The sequence below is a fragment of the Ptychodera flava genome, chromosome 4 (assembly GCF_041260155.1).
Source record: "Ptychodera flava strain L36383 chromosome 4, AS_Pfla_20210202, whole genome shotgun sequence".
Classification (NCBI taxonomy): Eukaryota; Metazoa; Hemichordata; class Enteropneusta; family Ptychoderidae; genus Ptychodera; species Ptychodera flava.
In genome coordinates this window covers 18,467,551-18,493,294 of record NC_091931.1, presented here as the reverse complement: position 1 = coordinate 18,493,294, position 25,744 = coordinate 18,467,551, and the positions used below count along the sequence as shown (strand labels likewise).

The 25,744-nt window shown below is 38.1% G+C and overlaps 2 protein-coding genes across 3 annotated transcripts in view; one reads left to right on the top strand and one right to left on the bottom strand.

Annotated features, from left to right (window-relative positions):
- Positions 1–7,541: 7,541 nt before the first annotated feature.
- On the bottom strand, positions 7,542–14,560 carry LOC139131055 (F-box/WD repeat-containing protein 7-like). The gene is made up of 7 exons (XM_070696991.1): positions 14,448–14,560; positions 11,701–12,208; positions 10,911–11,033; positions 10,532–10,697; positions 9,763–9,919; positions 9,056–9,188; positions 7,542–8,803 (listed from the first exon to the last, which is right to left on the bottom strand). The coding sequence occupies exons 1-7, from the start codon at positions 14,466–14,468 to the stop codon at positions 8,181–8,183; spliced, it is 1,731 nt and encodes a 576-aa protein (XP_070553092.1). The 5' UTR covers positions 14,469–14,560; the 3' UTR covers positions 7,542–8,180.
- A 24-nt stretch (positions 14,561–14,584) lies between these two features.
- The window catches only part of LOC139131056 (putative divalent cation/proton antiporter TMEM165), a 36,255-nt gene continuing 25,095 nt past the window's right edge, over positions 14,585–25,744 (top strand). Inside the window, exons 1-2 of one of the 2 annotated variants that reach the window (XM_070696992.1) lie at positions 14,617–14,945; positions 18,394–18,648. In XM_070696992.1, the coding sequence (XP_070553093.1) occupies positions 14,772–14,945; positions 18,394–18,648 (429 nt within the window). In that variant the 5' untranslated portion in view covers positions 14,617–14,771. Of the gene's footprint in view, positions 14,946–18,393; positions 18,649–25,744 lie in introns of both variants that reach the window. The other variant, XM_070696993.1, reaches the window with a different exon arrangement.

Genomic DNA, 25,744 nt, shown 5'->3' with positions numbered 1-25,744 from the left:
CGAACAGAGAACAAGCCCAGAGACAAATTTACTCTGTACCGATGGTGTTGTTTTGAGTCACCCTTACCTACGTACTTATAGGTTAACGTCATGTACAAGTTTCGCAACCTCGATTGCATACCAAATGATGAAGTGAAATATAGAAAAGTTATGATTTCCTTTTGCCAGCTCGCTTTCTACCTTAGCAATGGCATTTAGGCCTAGTTACATGTCAAGGATGGGGGTTGGACAGAGGTCTAGTACAGGTGTAGCCTTGACAGTTCCAACCACAATACGCAAACTATCCAGACAATCTAAATACTGGGGAGGTCGGTCAAAAAGTATTAATTTTTGGCAAAATACTTACGTCGAAACATTTCCTAGAAAACTAGGTCAACAGAGCTTATTGGGGTCAATAATGTTGTGCGGGAATCAAAAATGTTTCGAAACTAAACATTTTATCAACATTTCTCATTGCTCAAAAGTCTACGCGAGGCTAAAAAGGGTCCAAAAGCGTGGCACGTACCTGTCCTACGACAGCAGATGTAGTCGAAAAGGACATTACGGAGATTCAAACCTACAAAACGTATGCCTGTAGCAGCAATTAAGCTCATAGACGGTGGGGAAAAATTACGTAGCTATAACGAAAAAATCAAAAAACAAACAAAAAAGTATTACAACAAGTACAGCAGAAAGAGAAAGCTATGGTTTCTAACTTTTCTTGTCATTTACTTTACGACAATTATATTGTTTCCGTTCAATTCCATTCATATAGTCATTAACTTGACGACGACATCGCCTGGGCATAGTCAAATACGTGTAATACTACTGCTCAAGAACTGTATTCAAACTGATTGTACAAAATATCTGACATCAAAGTAAACACTGCGCACTTTTGAATATTCGTTCAGAGGAAGGGTACTAACGAGCAACTTTAATTTTCTGGGCTTATTTGAGATAGACCTTTTATTTCATGTATTTGCCTTGGGTCATATAAGTCGAGTTTTGGCCATGGTTCGGGTCTGCAGTGTCAAAACATCCGTTTAGAAGGGAGTTAGCTTCCGGTATTAGATTTGCTCGATCGGCCCTTTTAAATTTACCATAGCAAACTTTCCATGCAGAGTTTACATGAAAATTTTTCACTTTGATGTTTCATCATTGAAAAATATTTCTTGATAATTTTCCAAGAACGATCAGAATGTAATTTTAAGCTATTCAAAAATGTGTTGCACTGTGCACATTACCGGTAAATATGATAATGATGGGCGATTACCACGTATTGCGTTTGATGGGTCTCGGCATGAAAGGCATGTACAATGATTCAAAGGTTCAATGATTTTACAGAACGTTATATTACTGATCATAATTTTTGTGCGGCATACCTCTTATCTTTAAGGACGTTTTACTATTAAATTTACAAAGTTTTATCTCAACAATTCATAAAAGTAGCCGATGAAAGCCGATGATGACACAGCTATGTGTTACTAATTGGAAAGCCAAATTGAATCTGTCAGTTGGGCGCTTTCCAGATTTTCGGGGATAGCCAAGCAGCCAATATCGAGAAATTGTACATCGTCCCTGGCGGGTACTTTTACATGCAAATACCAGCATGTCCTAATCATAGGTATTTCGATATTTTGAACAAAATTAATATTTGTTTGGGAAAATAAGAGCAGTTTCATAACCTTGCCCCACCCCCTGCGATTTGAACATTCCCCCTTTCATATCATTCACTTCTTTTCCCCTATTCCCAGTTGGAAGTCTCCCTGCTTCCCCTCTGAGGCTCTCACAAGTAAGACAACCACTCATAAAAGTCCCCACTGCCAAGTCTTTGCTATTGCAGCTTACCCTCTTCTCATGGGCAAACTCTTGAAAGTATCTGGATCATTAAACTCCCTTTCAAACATCTGGCCATATGACCTTTTTCTCGAATGATGAGTGACAGCATACCAAATTTTGACTCACAAAAGTAATTTGGTGAATTCACCAAAAAACAATGGATTTGTCGCTTTAGGTCAATCTTGACGGGTGCAGCTAGCTGGCAGGGTACGCTTACCCATTCCGGACACCTGGCACCACCACTATTTCGTGGTTCAAGATGACCCCATTGCCTTTATCATTTTCGATATATTCCTTGGACCTGGTAAATTTCATAGTTACCTTGAATGATGATTATTGGACCTGATTTGAGGTCAATTGCCTGCCGACTCAACGATTTGATACGGAAAACATACCAAGTGGCCTGTACCGACCCACTGAGGCTGAAAAAACTGCCCAACTACCTGCAATTATGGGGTGAGAACACCGCCAAAATTATCTTGAAAACTTTATTTAAACTTATCTCATTATTATTATTCCATTGTTTGGTGATTTAATGATAATTATATCAGTATTTGGCCATTATTTTGCAATTATTTGATCATTATATGGATGTTATTTTGACATGATTATGAACTTATTGGTAATTCGGTTGTTTTGACATTATTCAGCATTGATGTCTTGGTTTGGAACTTATTTCATCATTATTATGCCATTATTTGGTGATTTGGTCATTTTTATGTCATTATTTGGTCTTTATTATGCGATTATTTGGTCATGATTACGACATTGTCTTGATATTATCTTGATATTGTCTTGACATTATTATGTTAATTCGGTTCTTTTGCCATTATTCGGCATTGATGTCTTGATTTAGAACTTATCTTATCATTATTATTCCATTATTTGGTGATTTGGTCATTTTTATGTCATTATTTGGTCTTTCTTATGCGATTATTTGGTCATGATTACGACATTGTCTTGACATTCTCTTGATATTGTCTTGGACATTATTATGTTAATTCGGTTCTTTTGCCATTATTCGGCATTGATGTCTTGATTTAGAACTTATCTTATCATTATTATTCCATTATTTGGTGATTTGGTCATTTTTATGTCATTATTTGGTCTTTCTTATGCGATTATTTGGTCATGATTACGACATTGTCTTGACATTCTCTTGATATTGTCTTGACATTATTATGTTAATTCAGTTCTTTTGCCATTATTTGGGATTGATGTCTTGGTTTAGAACTTATCTTATCATTATTATTCCATTATTTGGTGATTTGGTCATTTTTATGTCATTATTTGGTCTTTCTTATGCGATTATTTGGTCATGATTACGACATTGTCTTGACATTCTCTTGATATTGTCTTGACATTATTATGTTAATTCGGTTCTTTTGCCATTATTCGGCATTGATGTCTTGATTTAGAACTTATCTTATCATTATTATTCCATTATTTGGTGATTTGGTCATTTTTATGTCATTATTTGTCTTTCTTATGCGATTATTGGTCATGATTACGACATTGTCTTGACATTCTCTTGATATTGTCTTGACATTATTATGTTAATTCAGTTCTTTTGCCATTATTCGGCATTGATGTCTTGATTTAGAACTTATCTTATCATTATTATTCCATTATTTGTGATTTGGTCATTTTTATGTCATTATTTGGTCTTTCTTATGCGATTTTTTGGTCATGATTACGACATTGCTTGACATTCTCTTGATATTGTCTTGACATTATTATGTTAATTCGGTTCTTTTGCCATTATTCGGCATTGATGTCTTGATTTAGAACTTATCTTATCATTATTATTCCATTATTTGGTGATTTGGTCATTTTTATGTCATTATTTGGTCTTTCTTATGCGATTATTTGGTCATGATTACGACATTGTCTTGACATTCTCTTGGCTTTCAATTATCTGACCTCCTTTATTATCTGAACTCATTATTTGACCTGCATTTGAACCCTACCCAGAAATCATTGCACATTCACAATGGCGCAGTTGATACGGTCTGTTCCCTCGCATAGGGATAGAAAATCGGGCTTTGCGTAAGTTTTAAAGCGCAGCTCAGCACATCGCGTATCTAGAATAGTTGGGCGTGCTCGAAAACTGAGATCGACCACAATTTTGGATAAAAAATCGATTATTTTCGGCGGCGGAACTTGGCTGTGTTGGGTAGCCGACGGTGGCCTGTAGTATTAGCTATTGCACCTAGCCTAGCCCTGCGTACGATGCTGTGTCCTCTCTGTGTGTTCCGCTACAGCTTATCGCCCCACTCACCACGTTATGACTTTTCTGCCTTAAAGAAGTATTTTGATTCATTGCGGTTTCATACCAACAAAGCAATAAAAAGTCGTTAGGTTAGCGACCGTGCCCCTATGAGTTTACTATAAAAAAAAACCATGCTCGAGAATAGTTCCCGACCAACCAAAAATATTATGTGGCATACCAACGATAAAACATCTTCGTTGAACGAATATTTCCTTGATACTTATTAGTACCGGCTTTTCAGTCTGTAGCTTACAGGTGCAACTCTAACTGGCCGTAAAATAAGATAAAAGATAAAAGTATTGCTTTCTCATTTTTTAATAATTCCCATCTGGACTCATCTGGATAAGAAAGCTTCAATAATGGCACGAGTATGTTGAGATGATTTTGATTCTAATAATACAATCAAATGCAGTGTGGTCTATATTTGGCAAAAAAGGTCAAACATATTTAGGCCGCGTTCAAAAAAAATGGTGAGGGGGGGGGGCTGGAGGAATCGCAATTGAAATCTTATTTTTTTTCAGATCACCCCCCTCAATACCCTCAAAAATTTTCAAGTCCCCCCTCAATACCCTCAAAAATTTTCAAGTCCCCCCCCAAAAAATTACCATATAGCCGCATATTTATTAGGAATGCACACAGAGTAAAAAAAAACATGTAATGTGTCGTTCTGCACGCAATTTAACACTACCTCTTATCAGCAGGTTGTGGAGCCATATACCTAGGGCAAGTTCTAAAATTGATTCATTTTTAAATGCATCAGTGAACTTTTTTGATTTCTCAGTCTAAGCCGACTTGAGTTTATCCAACTCTGGCCAGTTCAATGGCACCAGCTGAAAAGCACACAAAATGACAATCATGAGAGAGTATGAAAATTGTGTATTCCTAGCTACGTTTAACCAAATTGTGAAAAAATGAGCACAGTGACCTACCGAAATTTTTTTTTTCAAAAGTACAAGACATGTACAACTTAGATGCCACTTATAAAATGTTTTACAAAATTGACAATACTGGAAGGTTAAAATATTCCATGAAATTAATGTTTTAATCTCAGAAATTTTGGGTCTAATAATGGCAAATTTAATAACAAATAAAAGTTTCCATTTAGTCACACATTTTTCCATTTAAATTAGAGTCTTTACTGTTCAGAGTTTAACTTTGTGTTATTGGTACAATGAGATGTGAAAATTTAATTTACTGCATGAACTTGAAATGAATGGTTTTATATATTGATTTTAAGTGATTTTAGAAAAACTGACTTTTCATCGTACACTTGCATAAGATCAAGTATGGTGACCCGAGTCTTTTTTCTCTAATATTTGATTGTTCTCATATGCCAGAATTCAAAAATCCATGGTAACTGTTAGTCCCCTAGTCTTCTATGTGTTGCGATTTTTTTAAGACAGCGCGGCGATTGTCGTTTTCGTCCACGGTATCGATACCTTTACTGATCTCTGTGTGGCAGGCTGGGTGTAACCTAGCCGTGCGTACGTACAGGTCTTGTGTGTTTCCGGTGTTATATGGCCTCCACCATATAACATAGCAGGCCCACGGAACGTTTCGTAGATCGTCGTCGGATGGGAAGTGACTGACACTGTGAGGCCGAAGACCGAACCTCGGTCTTAGTCACTTCCCATCCGACGACGATCTACGAAACGAGCCGTGGGCCTGTACCATATAACGCCGAGAACACACGGTACACGGACCTGTACGCTCGGCTAGGTGCAATAGCTAAATACTACAGGCCACCGTCGGCTACCCAACACAGCCAAGTTCCGCCGCCGAAAATAATCGATTTTTTATCCAAAATTGTGGTCGATCTCAGTTTTCGAGCACGCCCAACTATTCTAGATACGCGATGTGCTGAGCTGCGCTTTAAAACTTACGCAAAGCCCGATTTTCTATCCCTATGCGAGGGAACAGACCGTATCAACTGCGCCATTGTGAATGTGCAATGATTTCTGGGTAGGGTTCAAATGCAGGTCAAATAATGAGTTCAGATAATAAAGGAGGTCAGATAATTGAAAGCCAAGAGAATGTCAAGACAATGTCGTAATCATGACCAAATAATCGCATAAGAAAGACCAAATAATGACATAAAAATGACCAAATCACCAAATAATGGAATAATAATGATAAGATAAGTTCTAAATCAAGACATCAATGCCGAATAATGGCAAAAGAACCGAATTAACATAATAATGTCAAGACAATATCAAGAGAATGTCAAGACAATGTCGTAATCATGACCAAATAATCGCATAAGAAAGACCAAATAATGACATAAAAATGACCAAATCACCAAATAATGGAATAATAATGATAAGATAAGTTCTAAACCAAGACATCAATCCCAAATAATGGCAAAAGAACTGAATTAACATAATAATGTCAAGACAATATCAAGATAATATCAAGACAATGTCGTAATCATGACCAAATAATCGCATAAGAAAGACCAAATAATGACATAAAAATGACCAAATCACCAAATAATGGAATAATAATGATAAGATAAGTTCTAAATCAAGACATCAATGCCGAATAATGGCAAAAGAACCGAATTAACATAATAATGTCAAGACAATATCAAGATAATATCAAGACAATGTCGTAATCATGACCAAATAATCGCATAATAAAGACCAAATAATGACATAAAAATGACCAAATCACCAAATAATGGCATAATAATGATGAAATAAGTTCCAAACCAAGACATCAATGCTGAATAATGTCAAAACAACCGAATTACCAAATAAGTTCATAATCATGTCAAAATAATATCCATATAATGATCAAATAATTGCAAAATAATGGCCAAATACTGATATAATTATCATTAAATCACCAAACAATGGAATAATAATAATGAGATAAGTTTAAATAAAGTTTTCAAGATAATTTTGGCGTATTCTCACCCCATATGCAATAGAGATCTCGCAGAGTGGTTTTGATGCAGATTTCTTTGCTGTATGAGTTGGTACGGCAGGTTGGAAACTAGACCTTGACCAAAAATTATTTACACTACTTTTTGCATGTACTGCTTTGTTGGCCGCCCCTGATATGTCTTCATCAGGACACCGTCAGTGACACAATCATTTAAGGAGTCGGTCACACTTTATCAGTCAGTACCAGTTTTCATGAGAATGAACAAAGCATTTGTGCTTGTAGTAGAGCGGATAAGTGAGAAAATATTTCAAATTGTGATACAAGCATGAAAATTCAAAGGACTGACTCTAGCTTCGATACTAGATTTTCTTACATCGCGGGTAATTGTCCGATATAAATCCATTGCGCCAGGGGGCCGGACTTTAGTGTACATTCTGCACTTCCCTACCACCCACACAATAGTGTATGCTCAAAAGTTGATACAAACATTTCATTGACAACATAGGTCCATGTACACAACTCCTGATCTTGACAAGAATATGATATAAGGGGAGACACAATTAGAAAAATACTGGACTTTTATTTACGTTCTGTAAGGTAAATACTGATAAACAGAATGAAGAAACACATCATAGATAAAGAAATTCACCATGATAACATGTATTAAACTGAAGAACCAAATTTGTTACTTACAATAACTAACAAAAAGCAGTTTAGTTTTGAAGAGCAAGTTTATTACCGGATCTATGTGTATATTCTTAGCCTTTTATGGGAAATTATTTTTTAATGTTATCGACAAGTATTGTCCCTGAATTTTGCAGAGTTTCAAAGTTTACACAGGTTGACAGCAATGTATTTAAGTTTTGAAATGCATGAAGACATCTACTGAGTCTTATGGACATGTTTTCCTCATGAAGACACTTTGACATGCAGCCACTGGCTCAAGTGAAATCACAGATCAAGACTGATTGTTCAACACATGTACGGCGATGAACCAAATATGGTATCAAACTCAGATAAGTCTTCTTATGTATAAAACTAGCGCACTAAGAATAGGCGTAGATACAAGTTTTATTAACACTCAAATAGAACACACAAATATAAAGAACATGTGATAATGAAACTGGTCAACAAGCATAAAGCTGGAAGAACATATTTTGAATATAATGGACTGAAAGCTGAACACAGGAAAATCACAAATTTACTGTATCCAGTAAGATGGAGAGCACCAACTATAAATCAGCATTTCAGACTCATTTGTACTGACAGCCATTACAGGTCCCTCGCCATCATCATCTATATCCACTGACGTTACATAATCAGCCCTGGTGTTCAATATGTGAAGTGGTTTGAACAGCTCTGGGAAACTGCAGTTGAGATCTTGGTCAAGGCAGCAGATGTTGTCTTTGTCGCCCTCCTCTTTCTCAATGCTGAGGTTCTCTTCAACCCCATTGTCATGGCAACTTGCACTAGGATCAAGATAGTCATCCTGATGATGAAGATTAGGTAGTGATTGGTTGGATGTTGAAGAGCAATAGGAAGACCAATCACATATATATTCCTCAGATTCATCCTGGACATCATCAGCATCTTCAAGCACAGGTTCTCTGCTACTTCTCGCCCTCTGCTTCATTCTGACCAGCTGCCTCATCTTTTGGAAGTCCACCTTGAGGAGCTGCACCTGACCAGCGTTGTTACCGATTGCCAAGATGTCACCATGCATGGAGAGGTGACTGTTACATGACATCAGCTGCCGTATGACCCCTATCCTTTGATAGACACCATTTTCAGGTTCAATTACAACTATATTGCAGCTAAGCCCACCTGGAAGAGATACAATATTGTTAGGGAATACATAATATCACCCTTCTGATTTCAGTGTGTATGCAGAGCCCTGGTTGGAACATGTCCAAATTATCCCACAATATCACTCTACTACACACAGCCTGAAAAACATATCTATAATTTCTATAATTATTGACAGCATGATTCTCTGAGATACAGTTGACTTTTTTCTGCCTCCTAAAATGTTCATGATGATATTTCTCTTTTTTGGCCCACATCCTCTTTCCTTACCTACAGAACAGATGCCAATGTTGCCTCTAAGTATGACATTGCTCAGCCAGGTACCGAAATGGAAGACGAACAGACATGCTGCGGTGGCAGCATTCCAGATTCTCACTGAGCCGTCATCACTGCCTGACATGACCTAATGTCAAAGAATAAGATGAATTGCAAGCTGTCAATTTCAAACTCAACAAAGTTAGGTTCAAAGAAATTGAACTTCTCTCAGTAATTCCCCTTGCTGTAATCATAATCCAATATTGATAACTTCAAACCACATTGCCTAATACACAATCCATCCTCTACGACTTTAGCAACAATTATCCGTAACTTTGACATTTTCACTGTTTTTGTTCCTCAAAATGAGAACATCGTCTTCTCCTCCGGAGGTATGTTGAAATACACTGTATCAGTGTGGCAAGCATGATGCATTTGGTAGATGTACAAACTGCGACGTCATAATTGACAAAATTGTTGGCCACAAAATTTGACATTGCATGCTTTGATGAGGTAAACACATGGTAAGTCAACATGATTTTTTGAGTAAAACTAACTTTATTTCATCATAGACAGTAAAAGTATGATTTAATGAATCGAAAATTAAATCAGTGGAAGATATTTATCAAAAGTTACAATCAGTGGGGCTTTAAAGATAGTAGAATTGTACCAAAGTCTGATGCTATGGGTAAAATTATCAATAAAAGTTTCTAAACACTTACTGTATTCTTCCAAATAGATACAGTCTTCACACTTGCCTCATGACCTCGTAACAAGCACTGTTGAGCCACCTCAACTCTGTTATCTACTGGAGGAAAGATTTTCCATACAGACAATTGTTTGTCATCTGAGGCTATAACAAAGATGTGTTCCCATGTGCTGCCAATAGATCAAAAACATTTTATTTTAATGACCTGATAGAATGTCTGTTGCCTGTCCAATGTGCCATTTTATAATTACACAGAAAAACTTTAAGTTTGTTGTGAGCTGTTTTACGCCAAGTTAAGGTAAAAACTATCAAAGCTCATCTTTGCTGAAGAGTTAACATCTTGTTTACATAATTTAGATACAGACAATGATTAGGTTTGAGAGAATTGCTGCAAACGCTACAAGAATATAAGGACAGTGCAGGTTGTCATTTCATGAAAGTACATTTGGGGATCTGCCATGTCCTGTACATCTTCCCTTTGCCCCAAGTTTGCAAATATAGAGGACAATCCTACAAGACAAGATCATCTTTTTCAAACTCTGGGGGTGAATTCACCTCGAAAAATGTTGTTCAATTTAATACCAAAATGCCAACATTGCCAAAAAAAGGAAAACCATGTACCTCTGATTAACTTTACGACTCCAGATTTTGCAGACAAAACAGGATGACTACTGAACATTGTAGTCATGATCAGAACAAAGACGTGAGTACATTAAAGCAAAGATCAATACAATTCTCACGTTTCATGACTGCATGGAGTTCTGCCCTATTTTTCTGTTTACCTGATTGCATTGAGGGCGCTACTATGCCAAGTAGTGATTGTTGATCCCATACAAGTATCCAACTGACTCAGAGGATGGGCAACATGGAGAGTACGGTCCTTTGACACTGAGATCAAAGTGTCATGACTGTATGTAGGGTCCTCAGAACGTCTTCGGTAGTAGTCAACTTCAAAAAAAAAACAAAAACATCAGTACATGCTTGAAACATTGTATTTCAATGATAAATGAAATTGTACTTGTTGTTTCGATTAAGATTTCCTTTTATAATAATTTGTAAAGTCCTGACAAGTTCATGAACAACTCACACAAAAATGCATTGATTGATAGGAGAGGCGACTCCAACATGAATATGAGTCTTCTCTGATAACATACCATGTACCTGATTTGCTGAGAGTCATATCGGTTACTGGCCTTAGGTGATGACAAACTACTCTCACAAAGGTTCCTGACAGACACCACTGAACAACTTGGCCATAGTTATTCCCAGTGAAAATAAACAGCCCTGAAAAGACACAACAGAAATTGGTCAGTGTTTTTGTTTAGGCAGTTAGAAGGAACAGGCCTTCCCCGAAGTACATCAAGTGATAATCAATGGGGACAGTAAAAATCTTCGTAAACCACATATCAGTATTACTAAAGCAGTTTTCAACATCAGGAAATTTGTTAGGAAGATATAATGATACTGTAAATACTTAGAAGAAAAGGCAGCCCTTCAGTTCAAGGAATGGAGGAAAAGAAACATTCATCTATCCCATCAAACACAACTGGGGAGTGAAATGTAAACATTTACAAAGACGCTAGTATTAAAACAGTGCTTTACTTAGAAGACAAAGCAGCCCCTTTAATATTAATACATGTAATGGGGAAAAGAGGACCATTTATCTAACCCATCAAACACAACTGGGCAGTGATATGCTGATCCACGGTCCCTCTATCATAGACGGACCGTGGCTGACCAGATTGTTGGTGAAACTGTCTGATTTGCATTCTTTTTACGGAAACTTCTCACTTCTCTCCATTCAATCTTACTTTGATGTTATGAGCCATCTGATAGTCATTGCCATAAATGAATTCAACCTAAACATTTGCCTTTTTTTCTCTCATAGCCCTCACTGCTCATGGATATTCTGATAAAATTTAAAAACTTCATTTATCTTTGCATGATGTACCTGTGATTTTGACACAGGTAATTGTGACACTTCTGCATGTAGTTCTTGGCATCATCTCCTGTTGTGTTTCCAGCTGAAGTTGCGGCCACTTTCCAACGAACCTGGTGCGATACCATTTTTCATATAATGACTTCCAGAAAGCCGCATCAACAGGCACAATACGAGTGTGCCCTATGAAGAGTTCAGGCCTTGTACTTTTGAAGGATTCACTTCCATCAGATATTCGTGTCTTGACCGACTTTCTGGTACAGAACTTTTGGTATTCCTGCACCCCGGTCATTTCCATCAATATCTCCGGAGGGATTTCTTCAAGACATCTTCTCTTCCAGATGTCTCTGCTTCTGTTGACGTTGCAGATGACTCTGTACCAGTGCTTGCACACTCTCTGGGCTTGGACCAGTGCATCTCCAGGTAGAAACTGGAAGATTTCTTCAAGAAGTTCACTTGGCAGAAGCAGAAGGGCCATCTTTGAAATCAAAGTCTGGTGATGGTACTGTAATTTTACTACCTGAAGTGGTACACAGTGAGATGACACTTCTTCATGAGCATGAATATTCTCATTTTACATCAAAATTCTTTTTCCTGTGATGACACACATTTTACAATATATAAACAGGACGATTACATCACTGCAATATCATCACATGATCACACATGCAAGTACTGAGGTACTAGATCAGCTCAAAATCAAGAACAGCATTATCAGTACCTGACAAAGGGTCAAGGTAACTATAAATTATTGAGTTTATTTTGATCTGCATAGAAGGAAAAAGAAGAAACCCTACGAAACTGGTATAATTGTAAAACTCCTGCTTTGAGAAGTGTCATATTAAACTTCAATGACAATGTACTGCTTGTTACTTATTTTATATCCTGACACTGATGCTGTAATTTCTATCTACACAAATCCAGAATGGAGATACTACATTCACAAATGTCACACCAAAGAATGTTCCTAATTCTGCAAATGCACATCTGTGACTCAACTTTGCAAATGAAATCAACAAAAAAGTTAGTTCATATCATTGTGAAAAAGGAAGCTTTTACTGTTATTTTATTTGTTTGTTATTTTTACTTTTAGAAGATAAATCTATAATGCCATCCTGAAACCTGCTTTTCAAATCTCTCAAGCCCATATCTTACAGTGAAGGAAGTAATTTATATTCAAGTCACTGGGACAGGTTGCATCTGTGGTAAATATTGATTTGTTTACAACTTTACAAATCAGATCACACTTATAATCGATTTACAGGTATAAAATATACAGGATGACAATGATCAGTTTAGTGTCCAGACATTGGTGTGGCTGCAAGATTTTGTCAGTCCCGATTTAAACAAATTTGTAGAGCAAGGATATTAACATGCCACCATGCAAATTTCAGATCTACTGACATCTTGTTTTTGGTGTTCTTCAGGCAGCTGTCTTGCCCTTGATAGACATCTTGATGTTAATTATTTTTTGTCTCTAAAGCATAGACCAGACAAAGTCTACCAGCAGTGTTCATGCGTCTCATGTTTACACTCAATGTGTCAAATAGTATAGATGGATAATATAAATATTCACTGATGATCAATAACTTTTGATTTTGACACGACTTTTGGAAGCACATCTAACTCATGCATGTACAGTGTTATTGTAAGGAGGGATAATGTATTTCACCATGAAATCAGAATAATTTAGCAAATTTAAATCGGCTGTCAGAAAAGTCGATTTTCTACAATTTTGAAGAAAACAAACCAAACGTGAAACCGAGCAATGAATGTTATTTTTGTCACTGCAATACCCGACACATTATTTCAAGGTGAACCAGCTGGGAGATTCTGGTAAAAATCTGTAGTGGCTTGGTTCCATTGAGACAACACCTTTAGTTGGAACAGAAAGAAAACAGGTAACAATGAGGCCACCCTCCACCCCCCCCCCCTCCACCAAAAGTAAAAGTGAAGTATGGAAATCCATTCTATCGACTTTTTGATGTAATATGTCTGGCACAAGTTGGTTCTGATCCAGTACAAGATACGAACCAAGAAGTTTTGATCTTTGATCTACTGGGGAGAAACTGGCTGACTGAACATGAGAATAGAATCAAATGTTCATTCTTCCCACAGTCGTTTGGTGGGCTATTCAGCTCTGGGAGTATTCGCCCCATAGACGAGGTTTCTCGCTTCTGTACACTCGTCTATGGGACGAATATAGTCCCAGAGCTGAATAGCCCACCAAACGACTGTTCTTCCCCTCCCAATGGCATGCAAACCCTAGATGCCCCCCCCCCCCCAATTAGCTGCAATAAGTGTAGCCTTGGTTGGTCTTGGGGTAGGGCTTCTGTCGTGCGGCTCGCGCCTTGCCCCAACCAAGGCGTGAGCCGCACGACAGAAGCCCTACCCCACGGCCAGCTACCCCCAATATATAGTAATATACTATTACAGGCTCAAACTCCAGCTCGTTCGTGCATGACGTAAAAACGAGTACAACTACTGAGTTTAAGGTGCACTAAATTATTGTTATTGATGCAGTTTTTATGCCACACAAGAAGGCTTCTTGAAGCCAAAAAGCAGCACACGCCACACTGTCACACACTAATGCAGTCGTCGAGGCCGAGCGAGGGGTCGCGACGTGCAACGAAATGTAGGGACATGTCTGTGAGTTTCTGCTCGAAGAAAAGAACAAACGGAACTTTATAACTTGTTAATTGAGAAAGGGTACCATGCAAAACTGAACAACTAGAGTTCAAAACAGATTTGATAGCTACCAAGTCGTATCCTATGACCATCACAACAGGCTACAACAAGATGAATGTGAAGAGCAAACCGTATGTGGGCGTGAGCTGGCTAGCGAGCGCGCACTTCACCCGGAAGTTGAATACTGCCACTTACGGTATAAAGCCGCATTTCCTGCCAGCATGTCCGAAGAAACGTAAACGAAGCTAAACTGACTGGCACCGGAGTGATGAATGAATATTAATTTATTTTCTAAATAGTCATACATGCTAAGTACTGCGGAAAGTGATTGAAACGTTATTGGTAGGTCTGTAGACTTTCGGTTACATATCCTTTTAAACGGTTTGTCCCTTGCAATGGGAAAAGTACAGTTGAGGTTTGGTCTTCGACTGTTTTTCATTTTCCTGAGTGCATCTGTCCTTGTCCTCGATGTTGCCCGATGCCAGGACGGGTTGGAAAACCAGCAGGCGGTACCGCAAGACGGGGAAACTCACATAAAACAAGGTGACACCAAAATACAGGATGATGCGGTGAGTAGTTTTATCGGTCTAGCTTTTGACACTGCATGTACAGGCAACGCTTGGGGTCATGCATGCGGATTGTGTATATTGTACACCATTGCATTGACACTACTGAGTTCTGAATACGCGGCCGTGGCAGTAAGGTATTTGACAGTGTTTGTTCTAATTGTAAATGGTGCATTGTTCTTATCATGGAGGTAGTAACAACCGTGGATGTACAACATCCATAGGTCAAATATGTGCCAGATACGTGTAATCATGGATGTACAAAATTTTTGTACATCCATGGTGTAATAAAATGCACATAGCCATTTGTCAGGAAAAACAGGTTTGTATTAGTTGTGCGCCCAGTCTTTGTCATTGGTCTATACACCACAAATGTACTGTCAGCAAATACATGCATATCTGATGTGTGGTTTCACTATTTATCAATGCATGTACATGTACGTTAATTTTTCTTTGAGACCTAAAAAGCGACTGTGGTATCATAAGTGTTGACAGCCACAGAAGGGGAATCTCTTGTTAGTTTTATAATCAGTAAAGGATTATGTGTCTTTACTGTTTCCAAAAAGCCTTATCAGTTAATGGGCAATCCACCAAGTCTCTGTTCTTTAGACATTCTTTGAAACTGAAGTTCAGGACAACCCAAGTATTAAACATTGACAATTTTACTTTAGCATTTCTCTCAACTATCCTCGATTATATAGCAAATCACCATTTATTCTCAATCACATGTTTTTTGAGACTCCCAACGCTGACTGTTGGCACTTGGTTTGGTATAAATTGTTTTGTCCTGTTTTAAATTAAGCCATTTTAAGTTCAATCATTGTGCCAAAAGAGTTGAGGATCATTAATTGTATTTCCTTGTATACACCACCTTTCCTAATTATACATGTACTGAGGTAGAGCTGCTTTTAGAATTTTCCATGTTACATTTTTTTTTGTTTCAACCAGATTGTAGTCTTGTTTACCCAGACTGCTGGAAATTCCATTAAAAAAATCTCCGAGCAAGGTGGCACAATACAGACAAGAGTGATGCATACTGGGACAAAGTTGCAGAAAATATAGCTTCATCTTGTTAAGGTTACTTATATTGAAGTGGCTTTTGAAGTCTCACCTTTGTAATAAGTGTGAATTATATTTGGGATCAGTTGTATCGTACTTTTCAGAAAATGATCCGTGACAAAAAGTCATAGTTCACAGTCATTACTAAGGAAAGACTTTGAAAGCCACTTCTACATATACCTGGAAGATTCATTTTCCATAACTTTACATCATGGATCAGTTGCTCTCAGGATGCATCACTCTTGTATGTATTGCGTCATACTAGGAGATTTTGAATGGGATTTCCCCTACTGTGTAGGGGTGGCTGGATTAGAGCCAGCAGTCTTGGTACCCAGACTAACCAAATTCATATAATTTTTTCACATAAACTGATGACCTCGGACTGATTGTATAACGTATAACCTCAGCCCCCAATGAGATGGTGAACATGTACTATTAGTATTATGATTTTGAGAGCAACTACTGTCAGTTCTACCACTTACTGTACACAGTGTACAATTTATACTCAGAAATGTTGTAGCTACCATGTTGTCCACTGCATAGCACATCATGTATGAATTTCATTATGTATATATTCAGTCAAATGACAGTGCCACTGTCATTATCATGGCTCGCAGACAATCATGTATCAGGCTTGAGACTAGAGATAACCAAATGTTGTCCAGATTTTCTATTGCCAGATACAGTACAATGTATGGTCACTGCTTGGACACTTGGAAAACTTATACTAGTGGAGGAAAATTTGTAGCTGATATTTTGCTGCAGTTAGAAAACCTGGCCTTTGGGATGCTTTTCCTATTAAAATGTCTTACATGTAACTGATCAACAGTGTAACCAGGCATTGACCCAATTCTGGAGATTGCTTGCATCATGAGTGGTTTGGTTGGGTTATTTGGTTATCATAAGGTTTCCAAGGGTCAAAGGGCAAAAGATAAATGCAGTGATATCTGGAAGGAACAAACACTAAATCCGCAAGTCCATGGTGTGCATGGCATGGCATTGTGCGCATGTAGGTAATTGTTCTAAATGAACATTCACAAGAAGATTTGGTGGAGGGACCGATGTGATTCAGCCAATACCAGAGAGTACATGTATAGCACAGCCGAAATGTATGTCAAAGCATGGGTCCCAGAAGTTACTTTGATGTCCATGGTATTTTATCGTAAAATCACTGCTAGACTTCAAAGTTCAGGACAGTATTCTTATCATGCACAATAATGTGAATCTTCAAAATATCATGTACAGTAGAGAAGTCTTTGTCACCTACTATACTGTGTGGTTAGTTAGAATAGATGGAATTAATTATTTCAAAATTTGTAATATAATGTTAATGTCATGTCTAAAACCATACTATAAGATAGAATGTCGACTGTTCACTAAAAAGGTTTATACTATAATAAAGTCAGCCAAAATATATTCAGACTTTTCAATATAAAAATTAGCAGGGCAACGTTATGTTTAAGCTCACACCATTACATGTTCAGTATACATTTAAATGGGCATTGTATTCTTCTACATGTACATGTACATGTATTACAGTGTAGAGCAATGTAGTTATCTCTACGGAACAATAATCCTATATTCTGATGACTTGGCACAATATACAAATGTACAGACTTGTTCATCCATAGATAGTAGCTGCACTTGTACAATTACTGGTATGTAACGGGAGTTGACTTGAATTGCAAAAAAACCTACAATAAGTACTAAAACAGATGGGGATACCTGTACACATGGCCTGTATACACACACGCTTATCATTGTATCAACCATAGGCAGTAGAGAAAAGTTTCTCTACTATGTATCAACTCAAGATCATGGATGTTGTTAGACTCGCCCCAGGCACTTGGCTTTCCTCAGTACAAACTCCTTAAATACTGGCTATGGTATGAAGCAACAAACCTGTGCATGTAGCTGGCTTTCTTTTGTGTGTTCTCAAGATTCACAATGGCTGTTTAACACTTATGCTAACTGTATATGTACTTCATACACAATTGTAGCAACTGCGTTAGTCCCAAGCGTATATGCATCTCACAATTGCATGCTCTCAATCTTTATGCATACTGCTTGCTTTCTGAGTATATTATCTTCTTATAGCAACTTCCCCAATATCTGAAAATTTCTTTAAAAGCTGCACTATAGCTCTCACCGCAAATGTACTGTACCTTTTTCTTTAAAGAGACCTCCCTTTAAAAAGGGAAAAATACCAGAAATAACACAATGTTACAGTTATGCTTGACATCAATATTTTGCATATAAGCATGACTTACCGTGTATGCACGCTAGCCTGCTACTTTTCATGCAACTGAGCAAAAGCCTGGCTAACATAACTAACAATGGCACACTTTCTCTCCAAACCTCCTCCCGCACAATACAATCAATCCACCCCCAGATCACCACAATAACCTCCCACAGTGAAGCAGACCCTGAATCAGTCACTTCCCCAGATGACTGTACCTCTTTTCCCACCGAGACCCCCACGGTCATTGGTCAACCTGGTGACAGCATCCCTCCGACCACTTCCCAAACAAGCAACCTTTCAGGGAATTCTGAAGAAAACCCCAGAGACTGGACGGATGCCACTCACCATAGCCCCAGCAAAAGGCATCTCTCCTCCAGGGTAATCAAGTTCACCAAACGCCATCTGGTATGTTTGACCATGATATCATCACTTCACGCCTCTCTACGATCTCTAAACTTGAAAATTTGATTTCTTGGGCAAACTTATGAGAGCCTGAGTTAAAATAAAAAAAATTAGAACCTGTTGCTATTTACGCCAAAATATTTGCAAGGAAGTTACAACATCATTTACAGCTGATAAAGTATGATGGAAATTAGTGTGAAGTTTCTGCATTTGATTTTTAGGGTTCTTGGATAGTTATTCCATGATTTGACACTAAATTACCATAAACCCTATCCCGAAACATGACCCCCCCTTCTATAGTGAGTTGAAAATATCTTTTTAACTGTCCTGGTACAATGTAGAGTCAGCCATTCAAATCTAGCATTTGGTAATATGTACATGTATGATGACGCAAAAACTGTTGTCACCCACATCAAGTACAGTACATGTAGTTTCTGCATTGGTACAAAGATACATGTAGGTACATTTGCTTTATCGATTGATCTCTATATGGACTGAATACATGTACCAGTAATACAACATGTAGGAAAGAGGTAGTTGTCTATGTCAGTAGGGGATCAGAATCTCTGTTAATGGCAGGTTACATACATGTACATGCTACTCATACATTGTATATGCACATTATAATCTGTACATGTGCACGCAATTGTTTTCATTGGCTGTTGAGTTTTTTGACATCAATAAAGTCACCCATAGTGAAGGGTTAATTGTCCAGATATGCAGCAATTTGCAATTGTCAGATTGACAGGCTTTCAACCGTTATCTTTAAAATCATGACGGATTCTTGATAGCATATTGATACATGTATGTGTGTGTGATATTTGTGCAAATATGTTTCTACCGAAAGGTAAAAATCTGTCATCTAACTACATGTATGAGCCATATACCAGTATGTACAAAGTGCAAGGGGTAAATGAGGGGGAACGGCGTTTAATAATACAGAAAAATTCATATATGGAGCTTGTTAACATTTTATTGCATAAATATGATGGTACTTGATCAATGATTGGCATATTTTAGATAATTATGTTGGTCGAAGTGCGTAACCTTTTATATTTTATGACTCAAGGTCCCAGCAAATAGTAAATGGAGCCCATTCTCACCAAAATGCCGTTTTGAAGTACCACCAGTAACTGCAAGATCGCTAGTAGCTCTAACTAGATTAATCAAGCTTAATGATATCAACTGAAACTACACACATTTTAATGTGGTTATTATGAGCTGTGTGGAGGCATCATGGGCCAGTGGCTAGAGCAGTGGACTCACGATCAAAGGATGGCGAGTTCGAGCCCCGGCATGGCTGTGGTGTTGTGTCCTTGAGCAAGGCACTTTATTCCTCATTGTTTCTCCCAACCCAGGAGTGATGGGTACCTGGTAGGACAGTGGTTGTTATGTGTGCGTTTAGGGGAGAACCATTTGATTTTTGGGGGGGTATGGAGGAAATGGGTATGGGAGCAAATTTTTTTTTCCTGTCACAGTGACAGCAATTTTTTTTTTCTACTGTCAGAGCTGCATCAATTTTTTTTTTCAAATGGTGTAGCAATGCAAATTTTTTTTTCTTTGTCATCAAGTTTGTGATGCGTTGTATATAAGGAGCCGTAATTATTTACGGCCTGAAACTCAGAAATTTCAAGTGACAACCCCCCACCACCCCCCACACCCCCCCCCCCCCCCCGTCAACCATGATGAATTTGAGTAACTCCCCTCTCTAACTCTGAAATTTTGACTGATCCCCCCACTTAGAAAAGTTAAATACAAATACATGTATTTGTAAAATTTACAAAATACAGCAATTTAACAGTAAAGACCTTTGAAATCCTGATGTACTCTGCTAGACTATCATCAGTTATCTCATGATGGTTCAAAAAGGTGAACCCATCAAAATGAAATTGCAAGTCACAATAAAATAAAGATATAAAAGCTCACGCAGTATCTAACCATATAGTATATTGTTTAATTTGGATGGGTATTATGACAAGGTTTTCACTAGGATATCTGACCGGCAGAATTTTAAAGTACAGGGGGAGAACACGCGAGAGGCTTGGGGGGAAAGTGTCACAGGGGCTTTCCCGTATCTTGCATGGAAAGTTTAAGATATTGATGTGTGCAATGGTGCAGTCTGGTGCTATCTGAGAGGTGTTTTTTAATTTTTTTTTTTACTAAGTGAAACTGTTAGAACACCTCAAGGGGGAGAGCACGAGAGGGGGTTTCCCCCTCTCGTATTGGAAATTTTGGGAAATTGATGTGTTTAATGGTGCAATCTGAGAGGAGTTTCAGGTTATTTTGCATTTGGTAAAACTGTTTGAAAATGACATTGAACACTGCAATATTTTTACATTTTATGCATGATCAGTGTTTGTGTCACAATATTCAACAACCAAACGATGACAATACAATTTGTGAAAAACAGTTCTGTTTGCCAGAGACTGAAGATAAATAAATATACAGGAACGGAAAATTTGTGACCTTCTTGTGTCATTTCTCCAGCTGCCAGCTTCTAATGAAAAGCTTGAATATGGTATGTTTAACTGTCAAAATGGTCATTGAAGTGAGGTAAATGGAAACATGTCTCTGTGATAATAAGGATGAATTCACAACAGTTCAGTTTTGTCCTAGATCCTGGGAAAATTTTGAGAAATTGATGTGCGCCACGGTGCAGTTTAGTGCAATCCGATAGGTATTTTAATTTGTCTTTTACCAGTAACACTGTTAGAAGAGCCAAGGGGGGGGGGGGAGAGCACGAGAGGGGGTGCCCCCCTCTCGCATTGAAAATTTTAGAAATGGATGTGTGCAATGGTGCAATCTGAGATGTGTTTCAATTTATTTCGCCAAAATAAATTGAGTAACCCGTCCCCCTTCTTCCTCTCCACATTTTGAGTAAGCCCCCTGAAGTTTTCAATTTTTTTAGTGACCCTCTCCCTTGTATTTCATTACATTTGTTGTTCCTCAATTTTTCATTGTCAACTTGTACATCTTCCTAATATATTTATATTGAGAGAATACTATATTGATTTTAACACTAGTTTATTGACTCCTGTCTTGTGTTTTAAAATTTTCACAATTTACAGAAGTCAAAAAGTCCCCTTTAGATAGTGCCTATGCCATTGAGATATTGCAACAGAAATCCTGAAATATGATTTCTTGGGTCAGGAAAGGGAAGGAAAACATTGAGTGCACTGAGGTGTAAGTAGACCTATGTAGTGTATGCTTATATCATAAGTGCTGGGAAAAAAACATAAGAATTGCTTGTGGTAAAAACATTTGCGCCGCCTATGGCGGCGCGCCGGCAAAGAATACATGAGAATAGGGTTTCCAAATTTTGCTAATTTCTGGTGCATTGTGACAATTTTTTTTTCACTTCTGTCTGTTATGACAATTTTTTTTTTCTCAGGCCATGGCAGGATCAATTTTTTTTTCTTTCTATCTCACCTGGCAATAAATTTTTTATTCTCAAAATCCTCCATACCCCCCCCCAGAAATCAAATGGTTCTCCCCTTAGCTCTGCTGCGCTTATTGGCTGCACATGTGAGCTGTTGTTTGCTCCCCAGGGAGTTGAGTGGTATTACATAAGGTCCAGTGACCAGGGGGTAATAATAATGTAAGGGGAGAACCATTTGATTTCAGGGGGGGTATGGAGGAAGAGGGTATGGGAGCAAATTTTTTTTTTTCCTGTCAGAGTGACAGCAATTTTTTTTTTCTACTGTCAGACCTGCATCAATTTTTTTTTCCAAATGGAGTAGCAGTGCAAATTTTTTTTTTATTGGTCATCAAGTTTGTAATGCGTTGTATATAAGGGAGCCGTCATTATTGACGGCCTGAAACTCCGAAATTTCGAGTGACCCTCCCCCCCTTCACCAACCATGATGAATTTGAGTAACCTTCCTCTCTAACTCTGAAATTTTGACCATTCCCCACTTAGAAAAGTTAAATACCAATACATGTAATTGTAAAATTTACAAAATACAGCAACAGTAAAGACTCTTCAAATCCTGATGTACCCTGCTAGACTATCATCAGCTATCTCATGATGGTTCAAAAAAGGTGAACACATCAAAATGAAATTCAAAGTCACAATAAAATAAAGATATAAAAGATCACGCAGTATCTAATCATATAGTATATTGTTTAATTTGGATGGATATTATGACAGGGTTTTCACTAGGATATCTGACCGGGCAGAATTTGAAAGTACAGGGGGAGAACATGAGAGAGGCTTAGGGGAAAGTGTCACAGGGGCTTTCCCCCATCTTGCATGGAAATTTTTAAGATATTGATGTGTGCAATGGTGCAGTCTGGTGCAATCTGAGAGGTTTTTAATTTGTTTACTAAGTGAAACTGTTAGAATACCCATAGGGGGAGAGCACGAGAGGGGGTTCCCCCTCTCGTATTGGAAATTTTGAGAAATTGAGTGTTTAATGGTGCAATCTGAGAGGAGTTTCAGTTTATTTTGCACTTGGTAAAACTGTTTGAAAATGACATTGAACACTGATATTTTTTACATTTTTTGCATGATCAGTTTTGTGTCACAATATTCAACAACCAAACAATGACAATACAATTGTGAAAAACAGTTCTGTTTGCCAGAGACTGAAGACAAATGAATATACACGAACGGAAAATCTGTGACCTTCTTGTGTCATTTCTACAGCTGCCAGCTTCTAATGAAAAGCCTGAATATGGTATGTTTGCGATCCGGTGTTTGTGGTCAGAAAAACAAGGCTCACACATTGTATTTCATTATATTTTGTTTTTCCTCAATTTTTCTTTGTCAAGGTACATCTTTCTAACAAATTTATATTGAGAAAATAATATATTGGCTTTAACACTAGTTGATTGACTCCTGTCTTGTGTTTTAAATTTTCACAATTTACAGAAGTCAAATAGTCCCCTTTAGATAGTGCCTATGCCATTGAGATATTGCAACAGAAATCGTGAAAATGATTTCTTGGGTCAGAAAATGGAAGAAAAACATTGAGTGTACTGAGGTGTAAAGTAGACCTATGTAGTGCATGCTTATATCATAAGTGCTGGGAAAAGAAACATAAGAATGCTTGTGGTAAAACAGACGGCCATTTTTTGCTCACGTGTTCACACACGTGAGCATATGGTTTAGCCATGTCTGTGTGTGTGTGTGTGTGTCCGTGTGTCTGTATCCCCATTATCTCAAAAACGGTTGAACGTATTTCAGTCAAATTTGGTAGACATCTTCAGAATTCAAATGGCTAGAACTGAAAAGGTTTTGGTGGGCGTGGCTTGCATATTAATGAAGTTATCACAGTTTTAATTTTTGTGATACATGGTAGTCTATGGGAAGCATGATGACCATGGTTTCTGGACATCTCGACCCCTAACCAACTCGACCCCAGTCAACTCGACCCGCTACCAACCTAACCCTGGTTAGACCTTATAGCCTTGCTCCTTCATGCCAAATATCAAAATCACAGGTCTTGCCTATTTTGAGAAGAAGATTTTTAAAGTATTATTTTTCTGATTTTTCTATGACCTTTGACCTCCCCTATACCTATGCAGCTAAGCTATGGCAATGGCTTATTCTGGCGTATGTTAAAGTCCAAGACAGCCAGCGTCTATTGGACAATGGCCAGTAGGGGACCAAATTGCTCTCCACAATTTTGGGGATTCCACTTGACCTTTGACCTTGGCATCTTCCTGCAACTCATTTATTATGTTGCATTTCTAATTCTGAGCTAGCCAATAGAGCTAGAGGTCTGATTTTTGGTATATAGGGATAACTTAGCAATACAAATTTTTTGACAAAATTTCATGAGATCTCGATGACCTTTGACCTTAAATATGAGTATATGTCCATAACTCAGTAACCACAAGTGCTACACCTTCATATTTGGTATGATGGGAGACCTTATGACATCACATCCTGTACCTCATTAATTATGCGCATATCTAATTCTGAGTCAGCCAATAGAGCTAGAGGTCTGATTTTTGGTATATAGGTATAACTTAGCAATACAATTTTTTTGACAAAATGTCATGTGACCTTGATGACTTTTGACCTCAAATATACAAATATGGCCATAACTAAGTAACCGCAAGTGCTACACCCTTCATATTTGGTATGATGGGAGACCTTATGACATCACATCCTGTACCTCATTTATATGCACATATCTAATTCTGAGCCAGCCAATAGAGCTAGAGGTCTGATTTTTGGTATATAGGGATAATTAGAGGTTATTACCCAATATCGCCTGTTCCTGTGTCGTATCAGCATGAGTGTCATTTGTGCTGCGTCAGACAAGAGACGAAGTCGAGTGTCTGACGCAGCACAAATGACACGAATGCTGATACGACACAAGGAACAGGCGATATTGGGTAATAACCGATTTATCATATACCCATGCCCATAATTTTAGGGAATTTTTACTAATCGAACGAAAAACCTTAAATTTTGAGGCTTTACTTTATTACGCCTTGCGCATAAATATCAGAATGTTTATGTGAACAGGCTTCATTCATAAAGTATACGACGAAGATGTCAACATCACGCGCGACATCGCTGCAAGTTGTCCATATCTCAATGAAACCCAAGAAGAAAGACACCGGGATACAAAAATCGTCATACAGAAGGAACATTTTAAGGTGCAATATGCTATTACAACTGTAACCGATCAAAAACTGCTCAGCTTTAAATCTCTCCTGATTTCGATCGTCGTACGGCACGGAGCTCGCGCGGAGAGGGGACGCCATTTTGTTAGTTTACCTTTAGAGTTGCCATGTCAACAGTCGTTGTGCGCGCGACATCGCTGTCACGCCACGCGCTCACTACCTGTTCAGTGGAGACCGTGCACAGTGCCGGCGCCGTGCGAACGGCAGAATGTTTGCTAGAACTTGACCAAAAAAATACCCTAGGAAAACATTTCAAGACTCAACGTGATATTTTCGTATTTTGCAACCAGAAATACCCGTGTTCTCGAAGCCCTTCAAGTTTTTACGTTGGCGACATCGCTTCGCAGGCGAGGAGCGGCAGCCATTTTGTTGTTTACGTTGTTTACCAACAAACTGCTAATGTAGTCCGGGAAAACTCTAAAACTGATGACGTTCATCGTGCATATCTCGACGTTTA